Raw genomic sequence first — 11,698 nt, forward strand, 5'->3', positions numbered from 1 at the left:
GGATACCGAACACTGAACGGAAAAAAATAACAATTAACCACAAATTCCATGGAAGAAAAAGTCTTCCCCTTTCCCTATTTGTCTTCATTTTTTTTCTAAAAGATGATGTGTGATACATTCAAGTTGTGAATCATAGGCCCAAATTAAAAGGATGAAATAGAAAGAGTAATTAAATTCACGTATATGTATAGGTAGGGCCTTAAATTATAAAATAATTAAAAAAATATAAATATTGAGTTATATTTTTTTACCCAATATAATTCAATTATCATTGATGACATAAGATAAAGATTCGACCACTTTTTCTTACGGAAGGACGATTTGCTCAAGAAGTTTTATTTCTACAGAAAATGGCAAAAATATCTTTGAACTATCGAAAAAAAGTTTTAAAATACCTTCAAGGATATAAGTGTGTCAAAATGGTGAATGAATGGGTATTTTTAGACCAAAAAGATAGTATAAAAGTATTTTTAGACCAAAAGATGAATGAAAGATAATTTTAGATATTTTCTTATAGTTTAAGAGTATTTTGACCCTTTTCTGTTATTTCTATTTTCAACCCCTTCTATTTGAAGAAAAAAAAACTGAAATTCTCTTTCATTGCACCTACTTTTGAAGTTTTTTTTTTTTTTGAATTTCACTTATATTTTAAGCTCATTAATAACATTTACAATACTGCTATTTTGTTTTATTGTATTAGTCAAGCAAATAATTCTGCCTATTCAATACTTTAGCTCAAATTTTAAAATTTGACCTATCACAAACATAAATCGTTTTAAATGAATAATATATTAAAAGACTCGAAATATCGAGATGAATTCATATCTTATATTTGAGACTATCTAGATTAGATTTGAATTGGTTGGGATTGAAAAAATAATTTGGCCTATTGAGGGAAGATGAACTGCTACAATGCATAATTATTGTAAAGATAGTATATATATATATATAGTTATACCTCATAGGTACACAATTATATACTATACAATATCAATGCATTACATAATTATTTATACAATATCATGCGACTATTTTATTAAAAACAAATTTGTCACAGTTGACACCCAATTTTGGCCCTCCAATATATAAATTAATCATCGAGCTTTTTCAATTTTCAAACGATTTTAAGATAATTAGTTTTACAAAATTTCAAAATAAAATAAACAAATAAAATAATAATAAATATAATATATATATATATATAATATAGTTCGCAAGTTACTTTAGATAGTTTGTCCTTTTTTATAATTTTTTAAATAATATATATGTTTTACGTAATTATGTATATAATTAGTGTATTTTATGACTATTCGAAAACCATCTCAAAAAGATTTTATATTTTTTATATTTGGTTAATTAGCTTAGTTATATAATAGTTTATAATATTTATTTATTTTTGAAATAATTAGTTTTTGCTAATTAAGTTGATTATCTTATTTCGTTAAGATTAAGAAGCTCGTTAAATCAATTAGTATTAATTCATCTTATTTAAGGTTTGGTCGAACTTGCTAATTAAATTCAATTCGACTAAGTTCTTAATTTTAATTGGCTACGATTTCAATCAAATTGGTCAAATCCTCAACCCAATTCAATAGGCCAATTTTGGCTCATTTCCAATTCAATTTTTCAGCCCATACATATAACATACAAACTCTAGCAGCCCAACCTGCCCAATACATCAACAAATACCAAAGAAACCCATTTCATACAATACATACACAATATACAAACAGCAATAGGTGCAACAGTACATACGTTACCCCTGTACCTGTCTTGTTCTTCTTTAAACGCTAAGAAACAGAGCGCCCATCCCTCTGTGAAAAATCCAGCAAATCCGAAATCTCGTCACCCGTCTGCGAACCCATAACCCTAGCAACCTAATCCATCACCCTCACGTCTTCTTTCCCCCCCTTTTCATGGAAATCGCAGCCCTGCACAACAACCCTCACTGTTGCTTCGAAAGAGCAGAAGAAATTCAAATATGTTTGAATTTTCTAGCGGATTTTACCTCATAAATCCCCCAACTTTTCCTATAAATAGTTCCCCGTGTTCAAGGGATGAAAGGAGAGGAAATTGGGGAAAAACGAGGAGAGAATAGAGTTTGAGAAACATATGTACTCAGGCAAAAAATATATATACAGGAAGAGTTACTAGCTGTAAAAGATAAGCAATACATTTTTTTTTCTACTCACTTCTAGCAAGGCTCGTCGGAACCTCGTGTGGTGATGGAAGCCCTTTCGTTCCAGCTCGTCTCGACCCTAGTTCGCTGCCCCTTTTAAGGTCGAGTTCAGATCAATCGAATCTCGTGTGGTTATTTTGCTTGTCTTATCCTTGTGAGTAGATGCTAACTTTTATCCATGTGTTCTTTTCATGTGAAATATCCCTACCGAATCCATGGTGGACTTCTCTTCTTTGCATTTCCGAGTCGAGCCATAAAGGCTCTTTTCCTTGTCATTTGAGTCGGCCAGGCCGTCGAGAGCAGGTGTACAGGTGTCCGAAAGCAAAAACTACATGAAAAGGGCTAAGAAACGATCAATATACACCGATATACAACTGATGTATACCAAAAAGGGGATTGAGTAAAATCCCCAGAAATTGCAGCGAATTTGGCCCAAAAAGGAGGCCCAAATTCAATTTCTCCTTTACCTAACTTATGTAATTGTGTGATTATTTATTTATTTATTTATTTTAAATTGCGACTTAATTTAATTCCCCAAAAGATAAACCATATTCTTTATGTTAGTTTCCTTAAAAATAATTCATTTTTATCAACTCTTATGCTTATTCAAATACTTTTTTGTCAAAACTTTCACTTATTTTTAATTAGATTAAAATAATTTCTTGGTTTGTCTACCAAGTTGGTTCGAATTATTATTTCTAAAAAAATGACGTAAATAAATTTTAATTAATCTAATTTTGTTAAAATCCTAATTGATCAAGTTGTTTCAATTAAGATCCTATTTTCTAAAAAATTTAAAAAATTTATTCTTTATTTAACTATTTTTATCAAAGTTAATCGAATATCGTAAAATATTATATATTTTATGTTAAATCATTTTCCTAATTTTTTTTAAAGATATGTTCTTTAAGGGTCTTCTACATTTAAATCACTTTTCTCACTCATTTCAAAATTGTTCTAAGTTAAAGTATATATATTTATTTTTATTTTTATTTCAAATAAACTTTAAAAAATGTTAGTCAAAACCTTTTCAATTGATTAATAATAATAATAAAAATACTTACTTAAGTCATTTTCTCAAAAAGGTTAATCAATTAATAAGAAATGGTTTTCATGTTTTAATTTATCAAATTGGTTTTTTTAAAAAATGAATTAAATAAATTCTAATTAGTCTAGTTTTATTAATATTCCAATCACTTGTATTTCGAGTCAAATGTATCATTTTGGATCCCTTCCTCTAAAAAATAAAGATGAAATAAAATGCGTTATTTATTTAATTATTTTCTTAATCAAATATGTTATAAGTTATTATTTTTTTTATGTTAAATTATTTTTTTTATTTATTTTCTAAAAATAGTCAAATATATTTTAGTCAAGTCGCAGGTCAACCGCATGTTAGCGGACACTTCGAATGCTTAAACCCTTCTCGAAGTGTAAATTGAACCCCGAACCCTCTTTGGTATATTTCAAATGATTTTTTCTGTTTAAATCATTGAAAATTATAAGTTTTCTTAATTTCTTTAAAAAAATTAAGTGGCGACTCTTTCTAAGTATTTTTCTCAAATTGTTTTATACTTAGAACATTTCAAAAAGTGATTTTTCTAAAGGTTAGGAAAATTACGGCACAACAGTCACCTATACAATTACCTAAGAAGGACTTGGGTCTAGGTGCGAGATTAACTCCCTACTCCAAACTTTTAAAAATCAGCCGTTGGAATCTTCATTTCCCATAAGATATACACAAATATACTAACCATATATACAAGATATAAAAAATACACAAATAAATTTCTTTGAATATGTCTATATATATTTAAGTAATATTTGTTAATATTATTTTTAAAGCACTGTATTGTTTGGATTTTGAAAATGAAACTGATTTAAAATTATTGTACGGCTTGGATTTTGGAAATAAATTGCTAACATTATTTTTTAAAATTATTTTATTCAAATAAGATATACAAATATTTCTATTACTCCTAATAGATAAATTGCATAGTTTAATTCAAAGTTTACAAAACTACTACAGCTTTTCTTTAATTTCATAAACGTAAATTAGAAAAAGAAAATTCAATTTTATAAGTCTTCAAATTTTAAATCCACATATTTTGAACCATTTTCTCGAATTTCTCCATATTAATATTAGGAGAAATTGGCTCATAATTTTCATAATCGACATCTCCATAAGTTGGAGTTGATTGTGTCGATGAATCTCTATTCTGTAATTTCATTTTTCAGAAAATGCATAAATTTTTTGGAATTTTATTAAAAAATAAATTAAAACAGAATAGTGACCACATAAGTTCTCTCTTAACCTATATTCTACTAGAATATATATAGGTCAATTAGTAGATATATATATATATTTAGTATATATATTTGCGATAGTGCGCTAGCATAGCGGATTAAGAACACGAATTAAGCTAAATTCATTGTTCTTGGCTCAAACGATATATTTATAAATAATATATATAGTGAAAAATTTGATACAAAGAGTGAAAATAAAGTGACTAATTTGCACATACTTTATCCAACACTCAAGCTATTATAAATCTCAATTTTCCAATATTGGTAAATTCTTGAGGTCACCAACGTATCATGTTATTCAAGAACATATAATGTATACCACATCAATGCTCTAAATAGAATGTATATATATACATATATTTTAGTAACTTAATTTCTACCAACATAAGGAAAAGAAAAATTGCAAGAATCGAACCTACATTTATTGAGTAGAAAACTTCCACAAATTAATACCATTAAAAATATAAGTTAAGCTTATACTAAACTAAAATTATTAGTTAGATGGGACTATATCTGTTGATGAGTTGTTGTTGGAGTAGAATTAGGTTTGCAAGACCAGCCTTGAATGCGTAAAAATCGATAAAACACAACTCCTGCAACAGCTCCTATAATTGGGGCTATAACATATATCCATAAGTTATTAAACTTCCATGCAACAATTGCTGGTCCTAATGATCGTGCTGGGTTCATTGATCCTCCTGAAACAGGGCTGCATTTCACAATCGAACAAAAATAAATAAATCGTACTATCTTAATTATATGTACGAGTTTTAGGTATAACGTATGTTGTACCAAAGTCATACAATCGTATATGACATGCAATGGTAAATTACCCTGAAATTAGGACAGCCAATCCAATGGCCACACCAACAAGAAATCCAGATAATGGTCCTGTCTATAAATTAAAGATAAAATGTTTAATTAATACGTAATATAAGTTACGAAAAATCGAAAAAATATTGTTAATTAAGTGTTATCTTACAGATTGAGGATCATAATTTGTCAATGATGCACTTAGGAAGAGAACAATGAAGGTTGCCAAAAGCTCCACAAAAAATGCTGAAGTGCAACTATGTAGAGGTTTTGTTGTCACAAATTCTGCTTTTAATCCATACACCATTTTTCCTGTATATGTAGCCACTATTGAACCTCCCACTTGTGCGACTACATAAAGTGGAACCTAAACAAAACAATTCTAATAATTTTAGAAAATAAGAACCTAAATTCAAAATTAAGATACCTTGATTTTACTATAATAATTTAACTTTTTGACTATTCTTTTCCTTCATTTACCACGATGTCAGATATAGGATCTTTTAATATATGATTATCTGGTATTCAAAATTCATCCTATCGCTCAATTAATTCATCATCGCGTAAAATCCATATAAGGAAAACATTTCCTACTATTGATTTTGTTCATTCCCGGGCTCGAATTTGAGACCATAGGAAGACAATGAAAATGACCATTATAAGAATTTGAAAATTTAAGAGTTACAAACCTTGGACCATGGAAAATGTCCAACAGCTGCAAATGCTAAAGTGACAGCAGGATTAATATGAGCCCCAGAGATGGGGCCTATAGAGAAGACTACAACTACTACTGTTAGTGCTGCTGTGGTTGCATATTCCATAAGCCCCACTTGCACTCCCATTATTTCCATGCTTGCCATCATCCCACATATACAAAACATTAGCAAAAAAGTCCCTAATGCTTCTGCCAAAACCTGCAACAACATCCAAAATAGTTGAGTTTTTCATTTGGTTAATTATATTTGCTATTTTCAAGTATGAGATAGTGAAATAAGCGTGTATTGTCGAAGCTAGGAATTTCTCTGAGCATGTTCAATGTTTAATATACATGTATGGAAGGATGTTCAATTGATCACCATTCACTTTATGTGGCTACATCATTGGCGTGCACCCAGTGTTATAGGTTAGATCTGCATCAATGGCGTAGCCACATCAGAGAAGGGTGGTCAGATCAACATCCTTAGTCCAAATTTATATTGTGAATATAGAGAATTGTACTATATGTATGTATATAGTTAAAAAGAAAGTTACTTTATATACATATAAATGTTAAACACTCTTAGTAAAATTTCTGATATCGCACGCCACTGATCTGCATGAATACATCGCTAAATCAAGAAGTGACGAGAAATTAACGATCATGCTAACCATACGAAGGAAGATTGGATCAATTCCTAGTATTGAGTTGCAAACGTTTCTCCTCTCCAACATCTCTACATTGCTTGATGTGGTCTCTTGATCATACGTAGATTGTTCACTTGTTGATGCATCAACTTGAAATTCGACGGATAAACCATTTTCATAAGAAGGCAATTTCATGATCATTTAACTAATAATCTCTCCCTTTGTGTGTTGTGGACATGAAAAGGAAGTTTAATTCATAAGTTGCATAATGAATCGTTTATAAAGTAATCAAATAATGCACAAAACCAAAAGGTAAAGATGATGCAAAATAGATAATTTATCGTTAATTCATTTGTTATATATTGTAAGTTTCTTTGTATAGTTTTATAATCTTTTAAGTATAAGAAGGTGTAAGTTCAACTGAAAATCAACATACATTTCTTGTGTCACTCCCAAAGTATGGAAAAGGTTGTTCATGCATTTTAGCGTGTCCATTATTTCATTTAAATAAGCGTTTGACTTGTTATTATCATGAGATTACACGTTCAAACTCTTAAAATTTCCCTACTCGATTATCTATCACAGGAGAGAACAATATATTAATATAAAAGAATTAACTAAGTATCAAATCAAACAAATTATATAGATCAAGATTATATTGTTCGTCACCATTCTTGTCCCCCCGCTCATATTTTTCCCTTCTCCTATCTTATAAAATGCCAACCTAACCACACCTCATGTCATTTGCCCAAGCTATGATCGATACATTTAAAATGCCAAAACAAGGGAGGAGATTGTATTATATATATTACAAATTAGAAGAGAGAAGTTAGTATTACGAAGTCAAACCTGTTATAATATTTTTGATATTATCCAAGAAATTAATAATGACACTTTCTCTAGACAATCATCATATTTCATATTATATTAAAAGTGGGAAGGTTTTAGATTCAAAGTTGGATTACGAAAATGCCCTTCATTAATATTTTTAATTCAAAAATGCCTTTTACCAACTTTTAAAATTATTTTTAATTCAAAAATGTCTTTTACCAACTTTTAAAATTAAAGCAATAATTATGATTAAACTACACTTGATACATGATTAAATGTTACCCATTTACCATTTTCCATTTCTCAATGAGCTTTAATTGTTAATCCAAACTACCCTTTAAAAGTTGAACAACAAAATTATCCTTTATTTTAAAGTAAAATTTCTACATATTTTTCTGGATGAATTAATTAAGAATCTTTTTTATTCCAGACTATCATGGTCACTTTAAATTTGTGCTTAGGAAAATATTTCAATGGTTGAGGATATTGAGTTAATGAATTTCTATTAAAATGTCAAATTATGGTTGTACTAATGATCAGTTACTTGAAAGGCTTTTTCAATCATACGTTGCAAAATTATACTATTTGCTTTCCGATGAATTATAGATATTGCATAGTGAATATGAATAGGGTATCAAATTTAATGGAGTTCTTATTAAATGATAAAAAAATATTGAAGTAAACAATTATGCCTTTTCACTTCCTATGGACGTTTCAAATTTTTTTGTTTTTGTTAAATTTTATTTTTGAAGTAAACTATTATGCCTTTTCACTTTCTATGGACGTTTCAAATTTTTTGGTTTTTGTTAAATTATCAAATTAAATAGACGATAAATTATCTTATATAAATGTGCTTATCGTCAAGAATATGATCATCACTGAAAAATATAATAGAGGAACAATGTAAATGTACCAGGTATGTTCATTTTTCTGCTAAACTATTTTTAATACAGGTTTATTAATAGATTTATAATATTAAATTTAAAATATATTATAAGATTCTCTGAATAAATTAGAATGGATTGAAATTGTAATCTTTCTTTTCCTTCTTTGGAACAACATTTGATGTGTCGTGTATGTGTAATGTATATGTGGGTTACTTTGTTGGTAAGTTTCTCTTTTTCGTTTCATTATCTTATAATATTTATGTATTTTTTTAATTTATTAATCAACTATTTATTAATATATTGATTTGTTTAACTCTTTTTTTTTTCAGTTTGTCTGATATGATAACATGTAACTTTTATTACTTTTCAGGTTAATTGATTTGATAGAAGGAATATTTTTTCTTTAACTTTCCTTCTATACATTTTCTTTTCATAATTTATTTTTAGTTTGTAATTTTCTAATAAATTAATACATATAAAGAACATGTAATGGTGGATGGAGATTCTTATTATATTGTCCAATTGTTGATTGGACTATACCAACTCGAGAGATGAATTTTGCGGACACAATAAGATAAAAGTACTATGCGTATTATCAACATGAGTTTGATATATAAATTTTATAACGTGCAACGCACGTTTCTAGGACTAGTAAATAAATAAATCCAATTGAGAGTAATTGAGATGGGTGTGAATAGGATTCAAGTGTTATTGATTCCAACGAGCATAGAAAGAAAAATAAAATGAGAACTTCAAAATGAAAATAAAAGTTCAAGATGTTTTCTCGTACTTAGAACATGATGTTTGTTGAAGTTTGAGTGAAGAGCTAAAACCTATCTTCTTTTCTATCAGGTCAAATAACAAGAGGTTCTCTTCCAATTGATATCCTCCTATCTCAATTGATGGTGCTCTTGTTTGATCTTGTCCCACAAATGCTAAACACATAACATCCTTATTAACTTGTACCACTGAATTTGTTCCATAAATCCTCCAAAATGCACTCTTCTTGTGAAAAACAATATCGATCACAGGAACATCTGGTCCAACATTTGTGTTTCTAATGTTTTTTGAACTAAAGCAAAGTCCAAATTGTTTCGTAGGAGGCTCTACAATTGTCACATTCTTAGGAAGCGCGTTGATGAAAGCAGTTTTAACAGCATCGTAAATGGTAGTGTGTAAGATTGTGAAAGCTGTCGTTGTGCTGATTCTTGTTCCACCAAGTCCTTGCTTAATAGATAACAATGTTTTATTTAATGGAACATTTTTTCCCGCGATTCGAATGGATGAAACTTTGACATGGTACTCTGAAAACTTTGAAGTGGTAAAGGTATTTTTGACTAGTGGGGTGTAGACAAGATTCTTGGAGATATCAATCATAGGATTGTAAACATAATATGGAGTAGAACCAATGAAAATAACTCCACTAGATCTTGTAGATGAGCTTAAGCAAATACCAAACTTATTGGTGAATTTTGAGTCTAATGAAGCAAGTTGATTAGGAATGGATATTGTACTATTGTGTCCAAAACCTGCAATTCCTGTGATTGAGACATAATATAATAAAAAAGTGCTCTCATTCAAAAGGTTAGACTTTTTTAGATGAGGATCAAAGTAGGCAATAGGTTACAAACTCAAACTGTCCGTTTCAATTCATGTGGCACAATTGAAATTTTGAGAGTCAACTAAAATTTTCTTTGATCAAAATTTATTTATATATGTCTTCTAGATATCTTAAGTGGTTCGTTATGGGAATTTATAGTACCTTTTACGTAGTTTGATCAAATCTATAAATTTTATTTTAAAAAACTTAGAACTTCTATATCTGAATTCACAGTCAAAGTTTAGAAGTTTGAATCTCGAAATTTCAACCGTGCCACATAAATTAAGACATTAAGAGTACTAATATAATGAATAATTAAAAAGTATCTTCTCTTTAGATTGATGAGACGGTCACACAGTTCAATACCTGTTACTCCTTTGGCGAGATGTGTCATTATAAAAGACTCAATGCAAGTGAAAATAAACTTTGGCTGAGAGACAAGGACGACTGGCTTTGAACCAATAGCCAACACATCCTCAGCAAGTTCTGCACCTGTATAAGTATCAATAATGGGATTTCCATCAAGAGTATGGCAAGTATTGTTGTTGCATCCGGGACGCGGTTTAGATAGGCAGAAGTTTCCACAAGCATTAGACTCAGCCTTGGCAAAAGAACATTGTTTGGACTTACAAAGAACTGGTTTGTAAGTTGAGCTATTGTAACCACTTTCACAGTCCACCAATAAGCTTGCTCCGCCGAGGTGGACTGTGAACTTGACGGGTATTAAAGGAGTTCTTTGCCCTATTACTGTAATGTATTGTAGGGTTGATGAGTCTTTGGTGACCGGAAGGATTAGGGTAGTAGGTAGTACGATAGATGAACATAGAGAAATAATATTGAGTAGAAGAAATAAGAGGATGAAAGTGCAGATGTTGGAAGATGAAGAAAATTTGAATGTCAACATGATAAGAGAGAGAGAAAATGATGTATAATAAGAATGATATTGAGTTGCCAATTTATAACATGAAATTTAAAGTTAAATTATTTTTAAACTGAGAAAGGCAACTTTCATATTAAAAAAAGATATAAAATCACAATTGAGGGAGTATAAATATAAGGAAAATATGACTCAATTTTGTTTGAATTTTTTTGTTTATTCCGTTTGACCTTGGGTGTGAAACACTATAATGACTCCGTATTTTTTTTAAACATAATTAACTATGTGGAAAATGTGACCCAACTTTGATTTGATTTGATTTTTTTTTTGTTTATAGCGGTTGATTTATAATGGCTCCATATTGACTTTGAATTAAATCTAGTCAGCATGATGCAAATGAAAAATATGGAGTTATCTCATGCACATGGCCAGGTTGACTTATTTGAATTTAGTAGTTAATTCCTAATGCTTTAACGTTTTTCAACTACTTACTATTTCCTTTTTAATTTATAATTTCACAACAATTATCAAAATATTACAAGTGACTTATAATTTAAATTTGCAATTAATGCTATGCACAATTCATTTGTTTGTATCCCTCTATCTCTTTCTACTATGATTATATTTGAATAGGATAAGTGAATGCGAAAAGTCTAGTTTTCTAGATCTACTTTAATAAATATCAATTACTTTGGATCTATATTTGTGCATGTGATGTGATTTGTGAGGGTAGAGAGTTTATTTCTAAAGTATTCGAATCTCTGCGGGCTGAATAATTCAAATACTTTGGATGTATGTTTGTGCATGTGACCTGCACTAATAGTTTTTGACATAATAATAGGATAATCCTTTCACCATTC

The 11,698-nt window shown here is 29.3% G+C and overlaps 1 protein-coding gene and 1 further gene across 1 annotated transcript; both read right to left on the reverse strand.

Moving 5' to 3' along the window:
- Positions 1 to 4,881: 4,881 nt before the first annotated feature.
- On the reverse strand, positions 4,882 to 6,967 carry LOC102587060 (probable aquaporin NIP7-1). Its single transcript, XM_006349175.2, has 5 exons — positions 6,668 to 6,967; positions 5,989 to 6,213; positions 5,469 to 5,666; positions 5,320 to 5,381; positions 4,882 to 5,195 (listed from the first exon to the last, which is right to left on the reverse strand). The coding sequence occupies exons 1-5, from the start codon at positions 6,842 to 6,844 to the stop codon at positions 4,994 to 4,996; spliced, it is 864 nt and encodes a 287-aa protein (XP_006349237.1). The 5' UTR covers positions 6,845 to 6,967; the 3' UTR covers positions 4,882 to 4,993.
- Positions 6,968 to 9,119: 2,152 nt separating this feature from the next.
- On the reverse strand, positions 9,120 to 10,895 carry LOC102595544 (basic 7S globulin-like).
- Between the last annotated feature and the right edge of the window lie 803 nt (positions 10,896 to 11,698).

Source organism: Solanum tuberosum, unplaced genomic scaffold (genome assembly GCF_000226075.1).
Source record: "Solanum tuberosum cultivar DM 1-3 516 R44 unplaced genomic scaffold, SolTub_3.0 scf00104, whole genome shotgun sequence".
Classification (NCBI taxonomy): Eukaryota; Viridiplantae; Streptophyta; class Magnoliopsida; order Solanales; family Solanaceae; genus Solanum; species Solanum tuberosum.

Coding starts and splice junctions, on each gene's coding strand:
- LOC102587060 (XM_006349175.2), bottom strand. CDS start 6,844: ATGATCATGAAATTGCCTTCTTATGAAAATGGTTTATCCGTCGAATTT. Junction 5,382..5,468: donor CAAATTATGATCCTCAATCT/GTAAGATAACAC, acceptor TTTAATTTATAG/ACAGGACCATTATCTGGATT. Junction 5,196..5,319: donor TTGGCTGTCCTAATTTCAGG/GTAATTTACCAT, acceptor TGTGAAATGCAG/CCCTGTTTCAGGAGGATCAA.